Consider the following 20,315-nt stretch of genomic DNA (forward strand, 5'->3'; position numbering starts at 1 on the left):
GCTAGCCTGGGCTGTGCTAGGCAACACAGTATAAACCTAACTGTCCCGAAGAGCCCACCAGCCAGTTGATGCTGCAAGCAGAGTTTTTCCCACAGGCTTGGCTGGGCAGTTTGGTTTAGACCAGGGTGCCCAACAGACCCCATCCAGGGCTGATTCTGCACTTATTGTGTTTATTCCGTTGTGCATCATGCTGAATCCAGATAGATTTGAATTCGGTCTTCCTCTCCCTCCCCTTAGGAATGCTCAGAAGGTGAGGGGGGAGCCAAGCACAGCAACTTCTTGCTAAGGTTCACAGACTATAATTCTACTACGGTAGTAGATGGTTGGATCTTGTACTGAAGGATGAAATTACTTAATTGTACCACTGCTTGCCTCTTTTTCTAAATGTGTTGGAAAAGTGCTAAAAGCAACTTAGCTTCTAAATCTCTAAGGCCTAATATGCACGGCCGCTGAAACGGCAGCATGGAGAACGAGGAGGAGGAAGAAACGAAACAAACTGCTTACGCACAGGATGGAATGCAATGCCGGCAAAACCCAGAGTATCCGATTATGCACGTGGCTACCGTGGAGCCGCTTCTGGTTGCGCCCTGGTCCCGGGAAGCTCCACTTTCTTCCACATCTCGCTAACGTGGCTTTTTCGGCGGCATACGTTGACTCTGTGCCCGGTTGCCGCCTGCAGTGTGCATAATTGGTAATTTTAACACCATTCCACCCCGAATGTGGACCTACCACTCCATTCATAATGGGCATATCTGATTCAGATTCAGCTGATTCCGCTTGAGCCAATCTGCACTGCCTGAATAAAATAAAGGAATCTAGGAGGCAACTGATGTTTGTGTCTGGAGTGGAGAAAGGATAGGGTGAGGTCCTAGAGATTTCCCAGGACAGGGATAATACTACCAGTTGCTCTGGGTGGACCTTTAAAATATAAAAATGGATAGCTGTGAAGGGGGGCAGACTTACATATTACTAGAATAAATGTATGCACTTGACGGCAATGGGACTTGGTTGTCCACAAGGTGAGCCCATTGTGCCAGTGTTCTTGCATAGATCTTCAAGCCAAGGAGTCATATAAGACATGGGATATAAAAAAACACCCCTATGTTTGTATGTGTGTGTGTGTTTGGTATTCAGGTTCAGTTTAGATTGATGGCGCTTGGTCATTTCTAACAATAGGAGTGGTACATTGTAGCTTGGACTTATTACCATTTTGGAGAAAAATGAAAGTAAGTATACAGGGAACTTTTCCCAGTATCTTAATTTCTTTTAAATACATGACATCAACATGATTAAAAATCATAGAAACTGAGTTTGAAATTGATTTATCCTCTGATCAAGCAGCCATACTTATAACACTGCCTTTAATAGGTATATAGAAACTCTCTATGAGGAATCGGATATCTGTTCAGTCAGATATCTTTAGTTAACAAGTGCCATGAAAAACAAGAACTGGGCTCAGTCTGTAGCAGGTTCTCACACCTGGGCTCTCAGACAGGTGGATGAAAAGAGCACGTGAAAGGGTAGAGCAAATTTGGCAAATCCAGGAGAAAAGCCAGCCTCATTACTCTTCCAAGCACTGGCTCTTCCTTACATCTGCTCCATCTGTCTTCTGAATTTATCTAGGTAATTTCTGATTGATTTCTGAAATGGCACGTGCTCAGATTGCCTCCATTAGTTTGCATTAGCTTTTATTTTCTTTGGAAAATGCACACAAGTGGTCATGAGTACTGAAAAGTGGGACTTAATTTTAATTTTTGTAGTGTAAAACAGTGTACATGAATACACGTTCACATCAATGGGATCTCATTATATTGATTATGCTGGTCAAAGACTGTAACAAATTAACTAACACATCAGTGAGTGCATGAATATGAATGGTGAGATGTCTAATTGAACAAAAAGCTGTAGCAAGTGTAAACGGGAATATAACTGGAAAATAATGGTGGGTCACTAATTCATTGGTGACCAAAACAGATAATTCAGAAACACAGAATCTAGAGAGAAATCTGGAGGGAAAGAATTTTGCAAGTATCCTTAGGGAGTCCGCAGGTATTTGGCCTTCATGCATCAACACAAACCATCCTGAAGGTTTGATGAGACAGGTGCTGATACAGCCATGGATTCAGTCTGACTGACTGCTGCATTTGGGATAGTTGAGTTTTTCCCCAGAGCACCTTTGGAATGACCTTGGGAATGTTTTGCTTGGCTCACTCTGTAGAAGTCACCTGAAGCCATTTTCTTTCCTTTTTTTAAGCACCTTTCGGTGGTAAATCAGGTTTGGTCAGGAATTCATAGCTGGTCTGTCGGGGACTGGGAGCTAGAACTTAAATGAGATTGATGGCCATGCAGCACAGTGGTTGCAGCTGTTGATTAAGAGCAGGGGTAGTCAAACTGCGGCCCTCCAGATGTCCATGGACTACAATTCCCAGGAGCCCCCTGCCAGCGAATGCTGGCAGGGGGCTCCTGGGAATTGTAGTCCATGGACATCTGGAGGGCCGCAGTTTGACTACCCCTGATTAAGAGAGTCTAACAGCACACTAAACGCATAAAGTCATTAACAGTCTGAATAGGGCTGTAACTCTTATCTGAATATCTACCTCATAGCAGTTTGAAAGAAGCGAGTGCCTGGAATGTTATGCTTGCATCTAAAGTAGAACTAGATGGGTGCCTGGTAAAAATTAGAATGCTGAAAAGCCTTGCCTTTCAATTGATAGATCTTCTCTTAAGGTAGACTCTGAATGAACTGCATCTCCCCACCACCAACATGCTCAACAATTTTAAAGAAAGGAAGAAACAAAAGAAGAAAAAATGAAAGGAAGAGAGGAAAAATGCTGACTGGTGGTTAAACATCAGAAATAGGTTCCGTAAGAACCACATTGGTGGATCAGAAAAACAGCCCACCGATGTCAAGCATCTTGTTTAACATGGTGGCCAGCCAGATGCCTTCAGAATCACACAAGGGGGGGCACAGAGACCAAAACCACGTTTTGTTGTTGACCTTAGTAACTGCCATTCAGAGCTATGCTGCCTCTGAAAATAGTGACTCTTTTTTTAGCCATTATGGCTAAGAGTTATCAGTGGACCTCCATGAAATCGTCAAATCATTGCTGGTTTTTAAACATTTGAGTGGCCCTCACAGCATATTGCGGGTTTAAGGTTAAAGTGGGTTTCATGGTTGAAAAAAGGTCAAAAGCAATAGTCACAAATTGATTGCTTTTAAGTTGTGTTGAAATTTATCCAAGAGAACAAATCCCATTCAAAGATAAAATGTGCATATCTGAAACATGAAGATTTTAAAAAAACGCTGACTCTATATTATTCTTTATCAGTGAATATTACATTGTAAAAAAAATCACATGAGTTTAATACTTAAACTATTACATTAATAGTATTCAAATTCTATGTATGTGAGAAAATCCAGGTTTTTGCTATGATGCAGCATTCCACAGCCTTTAAAATCACTACCCTTTTTGTAAAGATGCACTAGTAGTTTACTGATTACTCCTGAAAATGTGTGTCAGCTTATTTGCATTTTGAAGCGGCTTCGTATCCAGATATAGAAAATGATAATTAGTTCATGGAGCATTGATTCCTCAGTGAATTTAATACAAGAGTCTAAAAAAAATGTGATGTTTAAATATTTTTGTTTAAGTGTAAGAGAGAGTTTCAGTGTGTCTTAAACATTTTCATATAGACTTAAGAAGATGGCAGCAAATTAACATTTTTAGTGGCAGGCAGGATAGCTAAGCTATGTAATTAACTCCCTGATTGTAATTCAGACTGAAGTGACATTTTGTTTAACAAGGCAAGAAAGAAAGAAAGAAAGAAAGAAAGAAAGAAAGAAAGAAAGAAAGAAAGAAAGAAAGAAAGAAAGAAAGAAAGAAAGAAAGAAAGAAAGAAGAAGAAGAGTTGGTTCTTATATGCCGCTTTTCCCTACCCAAAGGAGGCTCAAAGCGGCTTACAGTCGCCTTCCCATTCCCAGAAAGAATGCTAGATAAAAAGTGGATAAGGAAGCAAGGAGATAAAAGGACTGAGATAATTATCAGACAGATATCACAAAATATGTAGCTCAATTAATTTGTTATAACTAATATCTTGATTACTTTCTCACCCCCAGTTCAGTTGCTTGTCCTGATGGGCTCTTGGGCAACCGACTTCTGGGTTCTATAACGTGTGGGCAAGAAAGTGTTATGTGATGCACACATTCTTGCATAAGCATAGTGTTTATATCCCAGTTGTACTTTGCTAGATCCAAGTTCTATACTACAACTTAAACTTCCTACATTTTCATTGTGCGTGGGTACATTTGTAACAAGCCTAGTCCATTTTGTCCATCATTTATGATTGTGTGCACAATGCAACATAAAGGTTGTGGGAATTTGGCTGACAAGAATGTGTCACAGATTCTAGAACTATTACAAAAGCAAAGGAAGAATTAAAACAATTTCCTGTTGCAGTTCCATTCACTGAACAAGTTCTGTTAAGGACTAACGGCCAAGCCCATTGAATTTAGGAATACAGTGGGTGCTGGATTGGGGGGTGGGGTGGAAGAATTGTGTGGATGACCTCTCCCTCCCCCCAGGACCTGGAAAGGCTGGGGGCCCTCAGGAAGGGAACTCGCCAGCAGGAGCAGCTCCCATGCACCAGGGATCTGAAGCCTGAGCCTTGGAGGGAAGTGGAAGGAGGAGGGGGTGGTCAGGGGTGGGACATGGAAGGTGATTGGCTGGCTACTGGACAAACAGGCAAGCCGGTTGGAGGAGGAGGCACTCAGGGGCAGGACAGGCACCCTGAGTTGGTGTTAAGCGCTGAGTAGCACTTAAGCCATGAGATATGCTCCTCCCCCAAGCCCTTACCAGAAATATTATGTGGAACAAATACTTTATTTTTAAAATTACTTTTTATATCCTACCTTTCTCCCAGTGGGGACCCAGAGCAGCTTGCATCATTCTCCTCTACTTCACCTTATCCTCACAATGACTCTATGGAGTAGGTTAGTCTGAGAGAGTGTGACTGAGCCAGAATCACCCAGCAAGCTTCCAAGGCAGAGTGGAGATTTGAACCTGGGTTTCCTAGATGCTGGGCTGAATCTGCACGGAGCTTTTATTCCAATCCCAGGTCGATTCAATCCCTGCTGTCAACACTGAATGCAATTTCCATTTTCATTTTGGGCGATTTAAATTTTTCCTCTGCAACAAACATGATTGATCCAGAGTAACCCTACCTTTCCCCTGTGATATCCTGCAGTGGATATAACCCAGGATATTTGAAAAATCAGCATGAGTAAGCATGCAGCTGTCTGCTTTTCCTGAAATAACTTGCTGCCGAGACTCCAACGCTGTAAAAAAGCCCTGATTGGCCAGACCGTCTATTCCTGGTTCCCAGGTTGCAAGGTTTCCCTTAAAGGGAAAGCCCTAACTTCTCTCGGCAGAAGCCCTAACTTCTCTTGGCAGAAGCTTCAGAAGCCCTAACTTCTCTTGGCAGAGATTTTCCTTTGGATGTATTCCCCCTCCTTGGCTCCCCCCCTTCTGAGCTTCCCTAATCACATGCAGAACACTTTTCTGTTTCAATGGGGGAGCCATAGAGGAAGACCCGAGTTCAAATTGATCCAAATTCAGCAGGATCTACAACATAATAAAGGAAGTGCAAAATCAGCTCTAGTCTGACATTTCAACCACTACACCATGCTGGCTGTCAGGATTCTGTCCTGACAGGCAGTGAAATCAGTCGCCAATCACTCTTGGCCCAGGTGTGCTGGCTTGCCCTTGGCAGAACAATTTACCAGTCAATGTTAAAAGGGCCTCCTGTTTTGGCTTTTAGACAGCTATGGAAAAACAAAATTCTTATGATTGTTCAGGCTCATAGTCCTGTAGCAGGGCTATGTTTTTCTTTGGCTGGTTTTAGCAGTGTGTATTATTTTTATTTTCAACAATATTTCTGTGGTGCTATGCATTTGATTTGAGAAAAAGATGGACTAAAACTGTACAAAATTAAAAAAATGTGGAGACATGTTTGGCTGTGTGTTCTGCTGTTTGCTACTGAGTGGTGAAGGGCTTCAGTTTGGATAAGTGCTGATCTTTTTTTATATTATGAGGAAGAAAGAGTCTAAATCATCCCTAGTATTACACTGTGTTCCCAAACATGCTTATTTGTGTTGGAATAGGCAATGTCTGGTATACAACATTAAGAAGAGAAGAAGACCCTGAAGGGGGCAGCAAGAAGATTGTTAGATAGGTCAGAGAGTTCAGGACTTTTCTACCCTTTTAAGTGTGCTTTTTGTCTGTCCCTAGATTGCTACTCTCAGGGCAATTTCCTGCTTCTTCTCGGAAGCTTCTCTCTCATTCTCCTAGGTGTAGAGAGCCAACGCTATCCCAGTGGTTCCCAAACTTATCTGGCCTACTGCCCCTTTCCAGAAAAAATATTACTCAGTGCGTCCTGGAAATTAATTTTAAAAAAAATTAATAGCAATTAATACCGGCCGGTGATACCGGCGCGTGCCGCTTGGTGTCCAATTACTGAGTAGCCGTGCCGAACGGCAGCGGCGTCACACCATCGGCGCTAGCTAGAGACAGCGACCAGCGATTCTAAAATACATTATTCCCTACAAATAACGGACCTATTCCCTTGGGCTTTCCGCACTCCTTCAAAATCGCACAATGGTTGCCAATTGAAAACACTACTGATTTGCCGTTATGCACAACATCGTTGACAATCTGCCACACACCTGAAACCGATCTGCAAAAAGCGCTTCGTTGTAGCGCTTTCAGGGAAATCCCCAAAAGTGGATTCACCTTCCGGAAAGCGCTACATTCCTGCAACCAATCTGCAACACTAGCGGGAAAGTTCTGTGCATTACCATTGTTGTGGTTTCTACAAAGTCCCTCCCCCTGGCTCTCTCCTCTGATCTTCCAGCGAAGCGATCGCCATTTTTTTCTCTCCAAGCGAGCGGAGATCAACGTACCGGCGAGCCTCCGTTTAGCCAGCGAGGCTTCCCCGGCTGCAGTCCCTCCCCAGAGCTGTTTAAAGTCACTAAGCACAAACAACAGAGAAGCCCGTTTGCTGATGTATTTTCCTTTTATTTTTCACACTGTTTTTGGCCGAAAATCGCGCCCATGAGGGGGGGGGGATTTTTTTTTTCACTCGGGGGGAGCGTGGCAACGATGAAACGGCAGCTCAAACACACCTGCCAGCTGGATGGGTCTCTCCGTTGCAACGAAGCAACGCATATTCGTTGCAACAGGTGTGTTTTTTTTTAAACTTTCTTAAAAGGAAAAGGGCTGTTTGGGAGCATGCTAACGGCCACCCATTGGCTGCTTGACGGCCAGGGGCGGGACAAGCTCAGCAATAGCGCTTCCTTTCTAGTGATTTTTGCCGAGACCGGAAGCCTGTGGGAAACAATAGAAACGCAACTGGATTCCACTACAAAGGCAGGTATGCATAACGACGAATTCCACTATTTAAAATGGCGATTTTTCGTTCAGCAAACAATTTGCTACAAGGATCCCGGTGCGGAAAGCCCCCAAGTATACGACTATCCTATTTATAGCTGCAGCTGGTGGAGACCGGAGAACCGGTCCGTTTCTCTACAAATACTTTACCGGAGAATCAATAGTTTTCAGGCCTAGTAAAAAGGCTTAAGTAGGGATCAGAAAACAGTTATAAATAAATAACTTACCGATAAATAAGTAAGAAATTTTGGTTTTAGACTTAAAACATAATACAAATAAAGGATGATGTTTTATATTTATTGGTATGCTTACGAGTTTGAAAAAAAATGATTCAAAAATTCAGAGCGAGACAGTCTCACTCTCCGGCGGAGAGAATCGAAAGTGCGGAGAGATACTGTCTTGTTCTTCGGAGCGAAAAGGTTTGTAAAGCGCATATAATTATTACAAAATAAATAAATAATACTCATCAATTATAGTCGCACTATTTGTTAGTTAACTTTAACTTGTACAATAGCACAACAATCTAACTTAGAGTTATATTACGCTGTAATTTTACCCTAATAATTACGGGAAATCTCCTGATTCATAGCGTGCTCCAAAATCTGCTGGTAGTACTGCTGCTGCCATTCCAGACTTTGGCCTTGCGATTGACCAATCGCACGAGTGGCAGTTCCCTGCAGCAATGCTCGTAGTACTCACGTGTTTTGGAACGGCAATTCAGTGGCACCGCATGAACAATATCAGTGCGCGATTGCACATATCTCAATGCAAGTGAGGGAGTATGCTGAAACCGAGCTAACATCCAGTACGTTGTTCAAAGAAAAATTAAGCGTTATGAGTGGAATACATAAATCAATTTTTCTAAATCTTCTCTTCTTTCTTTTATGCTTTCACTGCCCCCTTACAGTTATTCATCGCCCCCAAATGCACCTGTGGCCCATCACTGCCCCCCCTGGATCGCTGCAGCACCCACCAGGGGGCGGTAGCGCCCACTTTGGGAATCACTGCGCTATCCTATCTCTCTCTCTCTGCACTATCACAATTGTCCTTCCATAAATAAACCTTTTTTCTCCTTTAGCCTAAATTACAGCGTGTGCATATATATGACTTATCCACCCTGCTAACAAATTGGAAACATGCCTCTTTCATTTCAGTGGGACTTACTGCCAACTTAGCAACTTAGCATAGAGTTGGGACCCTCGTTGCGTTAAACATAAGGCAAAATTAACTCATGCCGTTTGTTGTTTTTCATATTTGCTTGGACAATATCACCCAGACTAAAATTAATGTTGTGGCTGCTCATACAATACATTTTATGCTTATTCTTTTCCCAGTCTAAAACCTACATGTGTAGCTGGCAAGGAGAAAGCTTGTGTTTCACCGTGGACTTTGCCTTGGGATTCACTTGCTTTGGTAACAAAACAAAGGTAAGAGAAAACAAAAATGAAAGCGTAGAGTCTTTTCTGTTGTAAAATATTAATGTGATAGAACTTTAGGGAGCTGAAAGACTGACAGCCCTTTCCTGATAGCAGAGAACCTGGGATGATCTAACCAAACGCAGCTTATGAATCTAATACAACTTATCGGGTGGTCGTGACCACAGCAAAGGTAGTTTTCTGTGTACTTTTGCAAGGAGGCTTCAATCCTTCTCTGGGAATAAACCCCACTGATTAGACTTTAGTCAGATTCTGAGCTGAACTGTTTAAGATTTAGGATTAAACTGTTAGTGGGCGTGATACATGCCCTTCATCTGGAGACTAGTAGGGAAAGAAAATACCGGAAACAATTTGGAACCTCACCTCTCAGCAGCTTTTGAACTGAAATCCTTTGGACTCTGGTCTACATGAAGGTCAGTTAGCCCCTACAAACAGCGCCTATTCCGCACACATAGGAAAATGCACTTTAGAAGTAAGTTTTCCTGTTCCGTACAGGAAAATCCAGCTGCCAAAGCACATTGAAAGTGCATTATCCTATGTGTGCGGAATGGGCCCAGGTCTCTGGAGGGACGGTATAAACATTTTCTAAATAAATAAAAAATGGGAAACGGAACCACTTTGAGACAGATCGTAGCATCTCTGAGAGTGTAAAGTTTGGGTATGCTGGTATGGGCTACATGAAGCATGTGTATTGCTTGTTCTGGTTCAGTTTAGAATCTCCCTAAAAGATTAGGCATGCTATCCAAGTATTCTGCGCTTCACTGACACAGCATCTCAGCTGAACATGCACCATTGTTGGTGGCACCTTCACATCAAGCAAGTTGTTCAAAAACCTTGGAAGTAAGTGGGGCTGTTTACCCAGCATGAACAAGTATGTCAAAAGAAACACTTTAAAAGATAGTTTAAAAGACACCAAACATGTAAAATTAAGTTATTTTTAAAATGCTAATGGAAACCTGGCTGCATGTATCAAATAAGACCTTTTTCAAACAGATTAAATTAGATTTTAAAACTGCAAATTTGATTTATGGGGAGAAGGCTTACCTCATCTCAAATTAGCCAATATACTTTTAGTCGGAGTGAGAGGATTATTACATCTACATTACTTTTGTCAATGTTTAATGACAAAACAGACTGCCTGATCAATAAATACTGCTCCAACTAAATCCATTTATTTTTTTAAGTGAAATGCTGAACCATAGCAGAGAGCTCACATTGATTCCCTAATGGGAAGAGGAATGCTTCAAACAGCAAAGAAAAGAACAGCAGTTACAGAGATACTGTGAACGTACCTTTAAAATGAAGTTGCTAAAGTTAATGACAGATACCTGGGGCTATCCAAATGCACGTTTACACAGGCATGCATGGTTCTTATTTTAAAAATCTCCATTGCTTTCACCCTCTAGAAAGGTTATATTTCAGTTTCTGATTTTTGTCTCTTTTGGGAACAAGAAACGCAAAAATTATTTTAAATAACCATTTTCTAAGAAACCTCAGAAGGCAAATGTTGTCCTTTCAGCTTTTAGTACTAGTTAAATACACAATACAGACTTTTCTCTGTGTTTGTTTATATACTGAAAACTTATAAACCATTATTTCACAGGGAGTCTGTAAAGTGAAGTACAATAAAATAAGTTTCTCCTTTCATCAGTGAGCTGTTTATAAATAGGGATGAGTGTATTCTTCTATAGGTTCAGGGTGAGTAGTCATGTTTGTCTGAAGCAACAGAACAAAGCTCAAATCCAGTGGCACCTTTAAGACATACATAATTTTGATCTGGATATACACTTTCATGCCTATACAGAGTTAATCTTTGTTAGTCTTAAGTGTGCCACTGGACTCAAACTTTGTATTGTTCTATGAACTTCCAGCTTTGTTCCTATCTTTATTCTAGAATTTTCCTTCTCATGATTTTCTGCCTGGCTTGTTCCATGTGCACTGGCTCCCAATTTACTTCTGGATACAATTCAGTCTTCAGAAGAAGGAGAGTTGGTTGTTATACCCCACTTTTCATTACCCGAAGGAATCTCAAATCAGCTTACAGTCCTCTTCTCATCCTCTCCCCACAACAGACAACTTTTGAGGTAGGTGGTTCTGAGAGAACCCTGACAGGACTGCTCTGTGAGAACAGAGAACAGGACTGAGACTGGCCCAAGGTAACCTGGCTGGCTGCGTGTGGGTAAGTGGGGAATCAAATCCAAGTCCCCAGATTAGAAGCAGCCACTCTAAACTACTACACCAAGCTGGATTTAAAGTCCTGTATACCTTTAGAACAATATGGGCTGACCTGATAGTTACAGTAATCTTCAAAGACGCTGCTTCGGGTGTCCCTGTCATCTGAGGTGAGATGGGTTGCAACCCAAGAAAGGGCCTTTCAATCATGGCACCAATACTGTGGAAGTCCCTCCCAGGAAGATTTGTGTGTCTCCCCTCTATCCTGCCAGCAGGACATTTTATGCATGGCGGCAGCTACACCGTGCTGCACCGTGCCATTGTGGCGGGGCAAGATGCCCCACCGTTCCCTGTGTATGCACAGGAGCAGAGCTAGGAGGGGTGGATCGCTGCCGGCCAAGGTAAGCAAAGTGGCGGGGGGAGGTGGGGAGGGGACAGAGGGAGTGGGGGGCAGGCCCCCTCCACATGCATTGGTGGGGGCAGGGGGTCACCCCTGCCAGCTCTGTGGCTCCACGGAGCCCCCAGGGGCGTGCGGTGTCCCTGAAGGGACACTGGAGGTCGGGGCTGGGTAGACCGAAAGACCCAGCACTGGCAATTATGTACAGTGCCGGCCCGCCTCAGCCCCTGCTATCCCCTGGTGTACCCAGGAAGCTGCGGAAGTTCCCGCGTTAAGCTTAACGTGGGGCTTCCGTAGCCCTGGGCCGGGACACACCCGTGCTGGTGGTGGTGACGAGCATTATCTGGGATTTTCCCCGAAGCTCTGCCACCACCAGCATGGGCATTATGGCCAGTGCATAATGGGCCCAGGTGAAGACATTTGTTGTTTTATTCACCATTCCCTTGCTGACCCATACTTTTGATAAGGTTGATAAGGTTCTACATGATATCCTTGTTGACAAGTTGGTAAAATGCATTATGGAGCCTATACTGTTAGGTGGATCGAGAACTGGTTGACAGATCGCACCCAAAGGGGGCTTGTTAATGGTTCACCATCTTCTTGGGGAAGAGTGACAAGTGGAGTGCCTCAGGGATCTGTCCTGGGCCCTGTGTTTTTCAACATATTCATAAACAATTTGGATGAAGGAATAGAGGGGGTGCTTATTAAATTTGCAGATGATGCTAAACAGGGAGGGGTAAAATACATGCCAGAAGACAGGATCAAGATACAGGATGATCTTAACAAGCTAGAAAACTGGGATAAAATGAATAAAATGAATTTTCAATAGTGAAAAATGTAAAGTTCTGCATTTAGGTAGGAAAAATCAAATGCATCATTATAGGATGAGGGAGATGTGTCTTAGCAGTAGTATACATGAACTGAACAGTCAGCAGTGTGACTCGGTGGCTAAAAAGGCAAATGGGATTTTGGCCTGTATCAAAAGCAGTATAGTGTCCAGATCCCACAAGGTGATGGTACTGCTTTACTCTGCTCTGGTTAGACCTCACTTAGAACACTGTGTTCAGTTTTGGACAGCACAATTGAAGAAGGATGTAGACAAACTGGAGCATGTCCAGAGACCAGCTGCCAAGATAGTGAGGGGTTCAAGTCGTATGAGGAAAGGTTGTCTGTTTAGTCTTGAGAGAAGACAACTAAGAGGTGATGTGTTAACCATGTTCAAGTAATTGGAGGGCTGCCATATAGATGGAGAAGAGTTGTTTTCTATTTTCCCAGAGAGTTGGACCAGAACCAATGGGATGAAATTAATTCAAAAGAATTTTCACCTAAACTGAAAAAGAAGGACAAGAACAAGTAGAGCGGGTTTTTCATTATTCAAAGGAGTCTTAAATGGCTTGCAATCGCCTTTCCTTCCTCTTCCTGTGAGGTAGATGAGGCTAAGAGAGCTCTGAGAAAATTGTATCGTTAGATTTCATGCTGGATTGCAGCTTCTTTCCCATGAAGTCAGACACTGCAGTTTGCATTCCCTATTCATTTCCAGAAATGGAACATCAAGAAAACAAAGATCATGGCATCCGGCCCTCTCAATTCCTGGCAAATAGATGGAGAAGAAATGGAGATAGTGACAGATTTTATTTTCCTGGGCTCCAAGATCACTGCAGATGGGGACTGCAGCAAAGAAATTAAAAGACACTTGCTCCTGGGGAGGAAAGCTATGGCAAATCTAGACAGCATCCTAAAAAGCAGAGACATCACCTTGCCAACAAAAGTGCGTTTAGTCAAGGCTATGGTATTCCCAGTTGCAATGTATGGCTGCGAAAGTTGGACCATAAGGAAGGCTGAGCGTCAAAGAATCGAGGCTTTTGAACTCTGGTGCTGGAGAAGACTCTTGCGAGTCCCTTGGACTGCAAGGCGAACAAACTGGTCAGTCCTAGAGGAGATCAGCCCTGACTGCTCTTTAGAAGGCCAGATCCTGAAGATGAAACTCGAATACTTTGGCCACCTCATGAGAAGGAAGGACTTCCTGGAGAAGAGCCTAATGCTGGGAGCGATTGAGGGCAAAAGAAGAAGGGGACGACAGAGAATGAGGTGGATGGATGGAGTCACTGAAGCAGTAGGTGCAAACTTAAAAGGACTCCAGGGAATGGTAGAGGACAGGAAGGCCTGGAGGATCATTGTCCATGGGGTCGCGATGGGTCGGATACGACTTCGCACATAACAACAACAAATTCATTTCCAAAGCCTTTCAGCTGTTCACCAGCAATGGCTGAAGTTGTGCATATCACTTTTTACAGTTGAATGTTCTTTTTTATTCCAGTCAGTGTAGAACTGTAGTATGACAGAATTACAGTCCTGTAAACATAGTTAACTGAGATTGTCGTGAAGAATTAGGAAAATCCTTGCCTGCTGCTTGTTATGGAAATACAGTTAGTTATTGTACACATGAGATGTCAGATCCATGTAAGGTCCTACTTTGAGTGCCACAATCCACCCAGGCCTTGTTCTCTGGAATTTCCACACTAGGGAAGCCCTTTCATTGCTGGCTTTAATTGTGATTTCAAAGAGATTTTACTTTGAGAGTGGGATAACAGCTATCACATTATTTATCTGTTTATTTACTGGTGTTATATATTCAGTTTGATTGTGTTTTATTATCTAATTCAGCCTTTCTCAACCAGAATGAGTGGGAGTTTATTTATTCATTCATTTCATTGATAGCCTGCCACTTCCATGCAGTGGCTCGTGGCGGGTAGCAATCCAGATAAAATCCACAATAAAATCCCCTTAAAGTCCCTTAAGATAACCAATTCACCCACCCACAGCAGTGAGAGTAACCCCACCCCCACTCCACAGGCTTTGGACTGGTACCTCAGGGCATACAGGGAGCCTGATGACCTGGATACATTAGAAGGGCCCAGATCTAACTTGCCCTGGCCTCAACCAAAGACCTGGCAGAAGAGCTCCATTTTACAGGCTCTGCAGAACTGTAAAAACTCTGTCAGGGGCCTCGGTTTTCCCAGGAGCTCATTCTAGCAGGTTGAAGCCAGGGCCAAAGAGGGCCAAAAAGGGCCTGGCCTTGGTCGAGGCCAGGCAAACCTCCCTTGGGGCAGTTAATTGTTTTATATATATTGTTACATTTGTTAAACATTTTTGGGCGGATATGACCACATATGGTCATGTGGATCTGCCCCACCCTCCCAAAATGACCAATGACAGTCCTGCAGGGGGTGGGAAGGGGAGGGGCCCTGGGTCAGCATGTACACAGCTATGCTTCCTAACCATATTCTGCAGAAGAAAGTTTCAGGGATTTCTCAGTGGTAAAAAAGTTGAGAAAGGATGATCTCATTGTTGAAAACTGAATTGAAGGACTGATACAGAAGTCAGAATATAAATGTAATGTATGAATATCTATTGGATGCCACTCCAGCACATAGTAACAGGTAACTGCATCATTCAAGAACACCCTGATATCTGAGAAACAATTCCAAGGGCCACTAAACCTTCTTTAGTGACTCCAGAAATTTTCCAATTTCATCTGAATCCAATAACATTTTCTATATAATATTTGTAGGAAGGGATGCCACATAATTTATCTAGCAATTATTTTAAGTACTTTTTGAATATAGAATATCAGACTACTGAACAAGGGAGTATAATGCAAACTGTAGAATGAACCAATATATAAGGTTTAGTGAGGTAAACAATATATAAATTTCCCTGGCAGTTCTATGTTTTGTGGAGGATGGGCAATTAAAGAAATATTTCTTGTTAATATTATAGAGGAGTTTCTATTCAATGTTGTATTTCTTTTTTAACCACCCCAGTTTCTCAAAGGATAACAATCCACTGTTTCTGTTTATTACATATTTTCCAGACAAAATTGTTCAGTGTATATTTGTGTGCATATGGTTTAGGGCAGGTGAACATCAAATGTTAACTGTCTTCCATTTCTTTGAAGAATGTCCTCTGGAGATACAAATTCTCTCAGCTCAAAGGGTCATCAGATGATGGGAAAACCCGAGTGAAGTTACTTTTTCAGAATACAGAAACCAAACAAATTGAAACAAAGGTGAGTAGCGCATATTGTTGTGTTAAATGAAAGTGAATTTCTATCAAAGAAATCTCGATTTCTGGTTCACGTTACAAGGAAGGCAAAGTAGTATTATTTTACATTCCATATAACTGGACCACAAATAACTACCCTGTGTCGCATGTAGATTTATGGTATTTGTATTGTGACAGTTGTTGAGCAGAGTTGAGATGTATGATAATTTGGAGCTATAACTTTTTGAATGTGCTGGCGCTTAGTAGACTGGTAAAAAGATTTTAGGTGCTGGAAACAGCGAGCAATATTTTTAAAAATTAAATCAAGAACTGTAGACAAGAAGTGCCAGTTTTGATTTTTTTTTAAAAAAACATAGATAGACACAGCTTTCTCAAAATATTCCAGGTGGCTAGAATTTATATACTTGCTATTTTTCTGATCAAAGTAAAATGCAACACAGTAATATAGTCCAAATTGTATAATACAACAATATTCAAAGGCCAAATTGAATTCTAGAGGGTATAGAAACATAACAAGGGTATAGAAACATAATAATAACAATAACAATAACTGTTGTTGTTGTTATAGGTAAGGGCGATTATTAAGCCCCATACTCATAATAGCAATAATCATAACAGTACCTAAAAGTATACACAAAACCAAGTAACTGTTTCTCTAAACATGTCTCAAAACCTACCCACAGAAATGAAGCAGCTGACAGCTAGCAATGGTCTTTCCTCCATGGTCATACCCCCATCTTTATAAAGACCTTCCCCTACAGGATTCCCTCATTTGTTGATATTCATATTCATGATCAAAATAATCTTCTGTGCTCAAGCTTTTAAGTGACTATTCTATCCTATCTTCAGCTGGGTATTTTATGGTTTTATACCACTCCCTTTTTGTATACTGTTTTTGTCTGCTTTGGCCCTACCTTCAATGTTGTTCTTTCCCTTGGACATCCTTGAATCTATTTTATTTAGGTTTTGTGGGTGTGTTTAACATATATTTTTTTAATTCATTTTTAAGTGGAATTTTACTTATTAATTTTTTATAATCTGCTAGAAACAGTTTACTGGGCACATTCTATAAATAAATATACCTTGATTATATACAGTAACACACACACACCAGGATATCATTTATTTATGTATTTTTATGATTTGGTTTATATCCCTTTATGATGGAGGACAGCAAGTACTGAAAAATGTCCACTGGCCACTCTGAAGTACTGGAATTTGTGTTACATGCCAGTTTATGGGAGAGCCAGAAGAAACGGTTTTTGTTTTTATTTTTTCAAGAGTTTGTCAGGAAAACTTGCTAAGAGCTTTTTGGCTAGCGGAAATGGTTTTCTGATATATTAGGAAAATAAACAATGATAGGTTTTTTTGGGGGGAGGGCGAGATTGGAAGTTAGTAATGTTTCCTATATGGTTGACCTATTGATAAATGACAAAATCAGAGTCCAGTAGCACCTTTAAGACCAACAAAGATTTATTCAGGACGTGAGCTTTCGAGTGCAAGCACTCTTCCTCAGTCTGGTTTTATTGTGCCACTTCAGACCATCTGAATCTATTGATAAATGACAATCAATATAAGTCTCCTAAGACTTTTAAAATTTTTATTTTATAGCCCACCTTTATTATTGAGACTTAAATGCAATAATAGATAAAATAAAAATGCAATAGGAGTAGTACTACAAAAATTAAGAAAAATAATGCAAAAAAAGATATTGGAAGATATAACAAGCAGTGCAGATATTGGAGATATAACAAAGTCAAAGGCAATGAAATAAGAGCAGGATAATATGTGACATAAAACTCAGAATAGACTATAATCTTTTATCTTTTATCCTTTCATAAAACACATCCTTTCCATACTTGAAACTTCAGCCTGAAAACAACCACCCACTTGAGGAAAGGATGATTATGGAATCATCTTTTCTGTACTGAAACTATTCCAGGCCTTAAGTACAAGTAATCTGTATTGATTTCCGTGAAAATTACTTCTGTAAAACCATGTGCAGACCCCAGACTTAGCATCTGGACAAAGCAGTGTTTTACAAATGGATGAAGAAAAGTAATATGAAAGATGAGAGAACAATCTTTCTGAAGATTTTGCTAGTGGTATTAAAACTTGTGCGGGGGGGGGGGGCTTTAAATAAAACCGGGTCACAGTCTAGAGATTCCTGGATCCCTTTGCAATCTTATTAAAACTTGCTTAGCTTTCCTCAAAATTCATGAAATATTTCACCTGAAGGGAAACCTCAAAGTTCACTTTGAGTTTTGCTTCAGAAAAAACCTGGCAGCAGTCTAAGGATCTTCAGAAGCCTCTAAGAAGCTTAGCTAATCAGAATTCTGTTGAAATGTCTTGGAGATTCTTCCCAGAGCAGGTATCAGAGGTCAGCAATGCTGAATGTTGACCAGGGCTGCAGAAGGTCCCACTGCCATGCTGTTCCTGTAGCAGTCAGCACTACAGGTCTTTAGGCTGCCACCATGTTGCCTCACTGCTTTCTGGCAGAGGGAGGGAAAGGATGAGTCATGAGCTGACACAAACCCAAAGACAAAGCCACATCTGAAGAGGGATGAGGGTCCACAGCTTTCAGGACCCCCTTTCAGCCACTGCCACTTTTGTAAGGCCTCCTTTGTGTGAGGGCCAGTTCAAAGGTTAGAGTGTTGGGTTAGGAATTAGGAGACCCACGTTCAAATCCCCACTCTGCCATGATGAAAGCATACTAGAGTGACCTTGTGCCCTAACCCAGGGGTAGTCAACCTGTGGACCTCCAGATGTTCATGGACTACAATTCCCATGAACCCCTGCCAGCATTTGCTCATGGGAATTGTAGTCCATGGACATCTGGAGGACCACAGGTTGACTACCCCTGCCCTAACCTACCTCACAGGTTACTTTGAGGATAAAATGGAAGAGCGGAGAGCAATATTCTGGCCTGCTCTGTACCTCCACTGGGGCGAAAAGTGAGGCTTAAATTCCTAAATGAAACAAATCATAAAAATAAATCCTTCTCTTAATGCATTAATTCATACACCTTTATGGCAGTACTTGGCACTTCATCCTCTGATCCTTTGCATGCATATACATGCCTCCCAAAAGGAGGGGTGAAGATCCCAGTCACTCCTTCCATCCCTCTGTGCTTTCTGCTGTGCATGTATAGTGACAGCTGCTTGCACCCAAAACATTGTCACTGCTTGGGAAGTAGGCAAACAATTGAGTGGAGGCTGCAGGTGTTCCTTCTAGGCACTGTTGGCATTTCTTTCTGCATCCTATCTGTGGGAGGAGACAGAGCAACTGTAGTTATTACGAACAGCCATTTACTTGGCCACCGGCTCATTAATGCCTTTCCTGGTGGCAAGAGAAACAGATGGGAAGCCCAGCAGGTGAGAACTTACCGGAGGACCCCACCAATCCTAGAACTGGCCTGGATCCCGTAGTTGTTTGGCCCTGAGGAGAAACATCCAAATGCTCTTCAAATTTGGCTTTAGGCTAAAATGTCAGTGCCAACTAAGGTAGCGTAAGATCAAGATTCCTCCTTTATCAACACACATACATTGATGGGTTACCAGCTTTATCTTTCTATCCGCTCATATGGAATTTGGGGAGAAGTTAAAACAGCTGCCAGGCAAACAGCAGAGCAGAGCAGGTGCTTGGGCAGAACCCAGCATCTGACGACAGAGCTTGAACCATCTGTTAGTAAGAAGAGTGCAGGATACAAGATCGCTGCTTCCCAGGGATGAAAAACATGTTTAAAATCAGAATATTAAAATGTCAACCCTCTACTCAGGTGAGAAGAGTCACAATGTTACGTTTGACAGCGATAAAATGACAGATTATAAAACGAAATACTTCTCTTTTTGGGTGTGATGCATGGCGATTTTTAAAACATGTGGAACTTATGATTTAACTACTTTTTCTCACTTTTGTTTCAGGAACTAGAATTTCAGGATTTGACAGCAGTTTTAAACTGCATCCACTCATTTATAGCTGCTAAGGTTGCATCGCTGGATCCATTGTTTATAGACAGCCAGAGCATTGCAAGAAAATATACTTACAGTAATTAAAAGAATTCTATGTTGTGATTATGACAGAGAAATTATTTTCTTAAAGAAAAAAAAAGCTATTTCATGCACAAAATGGCAATTCCATGTGATTTTATAAGAGATCTATAGGGTTATCAATAAAAACTGCTAGTTTTCACATTTGATTCATCACTGTTAATCTGATGAGTTAAGCATTTATTCAAACTGAATCAGTTTGTTGCCTTGCATCTAAATGAATATTTTCACAATACATAAACTGTAATTGCATTTATGTCTTATGCTCCAACAATGCTGATTAGAAAATTTAATAATAAGAAGAGGGAGCCAGAATTTAATATTTCTATTCCTAATTTCATTTTCACAAACATTCAGTAACTTCAAATTAAGCATCTGCAGCTCAATTGGTAGATTGGCAACACAGCTGGGCATAAAGGTCTCATGCCGAGCCTTACAAAGACCATTAATTGGTTATAATTAATTCATGGGGTTATGCTACTTGTAATCCAAGATCCATTGGGGGGTGGGGAGGAAGTAGACTAGTATCATTTGCCCATTTCTTTTTTTTTAAACAAAGATATGTTATAGATACTTTTTCTGCATCAGTAAGAACAACAGTGATTGTGCTGCAGTTTCTAAAGATGTCAAGACTTTATCCTAATGTTCCTTGTAAAGTTTTTTTTTTTTAAATACCAGCATGTAAAAGCAAACGCTAATAAGACGGGAGCATCTGTCTTCAATTTAGTGTCCCCCTCTCAACTCAAAAGAG

General features: G+C 41.5%; 1 protein-coding gene across 6 annotated transcripts in view; it reads left to right on the forward strand.

Moving 5' to 3' along the window:
• SNTG2 (syntrophin gamma 2) overlaps nt 1-19,706 on the forward strand; it is a 349,056-nt gene extending 329,350 nt beyond the window's left edge. For all 6 annotated transcript variants that reach the window (XM_077309803.1, XM_077309812.1, XM_077309826.1 and 3 more), the window contains 3 exons: nt 8,780-8,872; nt 15,409-15,519; nt 19,439-19,706. In XM_077309803.1, coding sequence (XP_077165918.1) covers nt 8,780-8,872; nt 15,409-15,519; nt 19,439-19,570 — 336 coding nt within the window. In that variant the 3' untranslated portion in view covers nt 19,571-19,706. The remainder of the gene's footprint in view (nt 1-8,779; nt 8,873-15,408; nt 15,520-19,438) is intronic.
• The last annotated feature ends 609 nt before the right edge of the window (nt 19,707-20,315 follow it).

This window comes from Paroedura picta, chromosome 1 (assembly GCF_049243985.1).
Source record: "Paroedura picta isolate Pp20150507F chromosome 1, Ppicta_v3.0, whole genome shotgun sequence".
In the NCBI taxonomy this organism is placed as follows: domain Eukaryota; kingdom Metazoa; phylum Chordata; class Lepidosauria; order Squamata; family Gekkonidae; genus Paroedura; species Paroedura picta.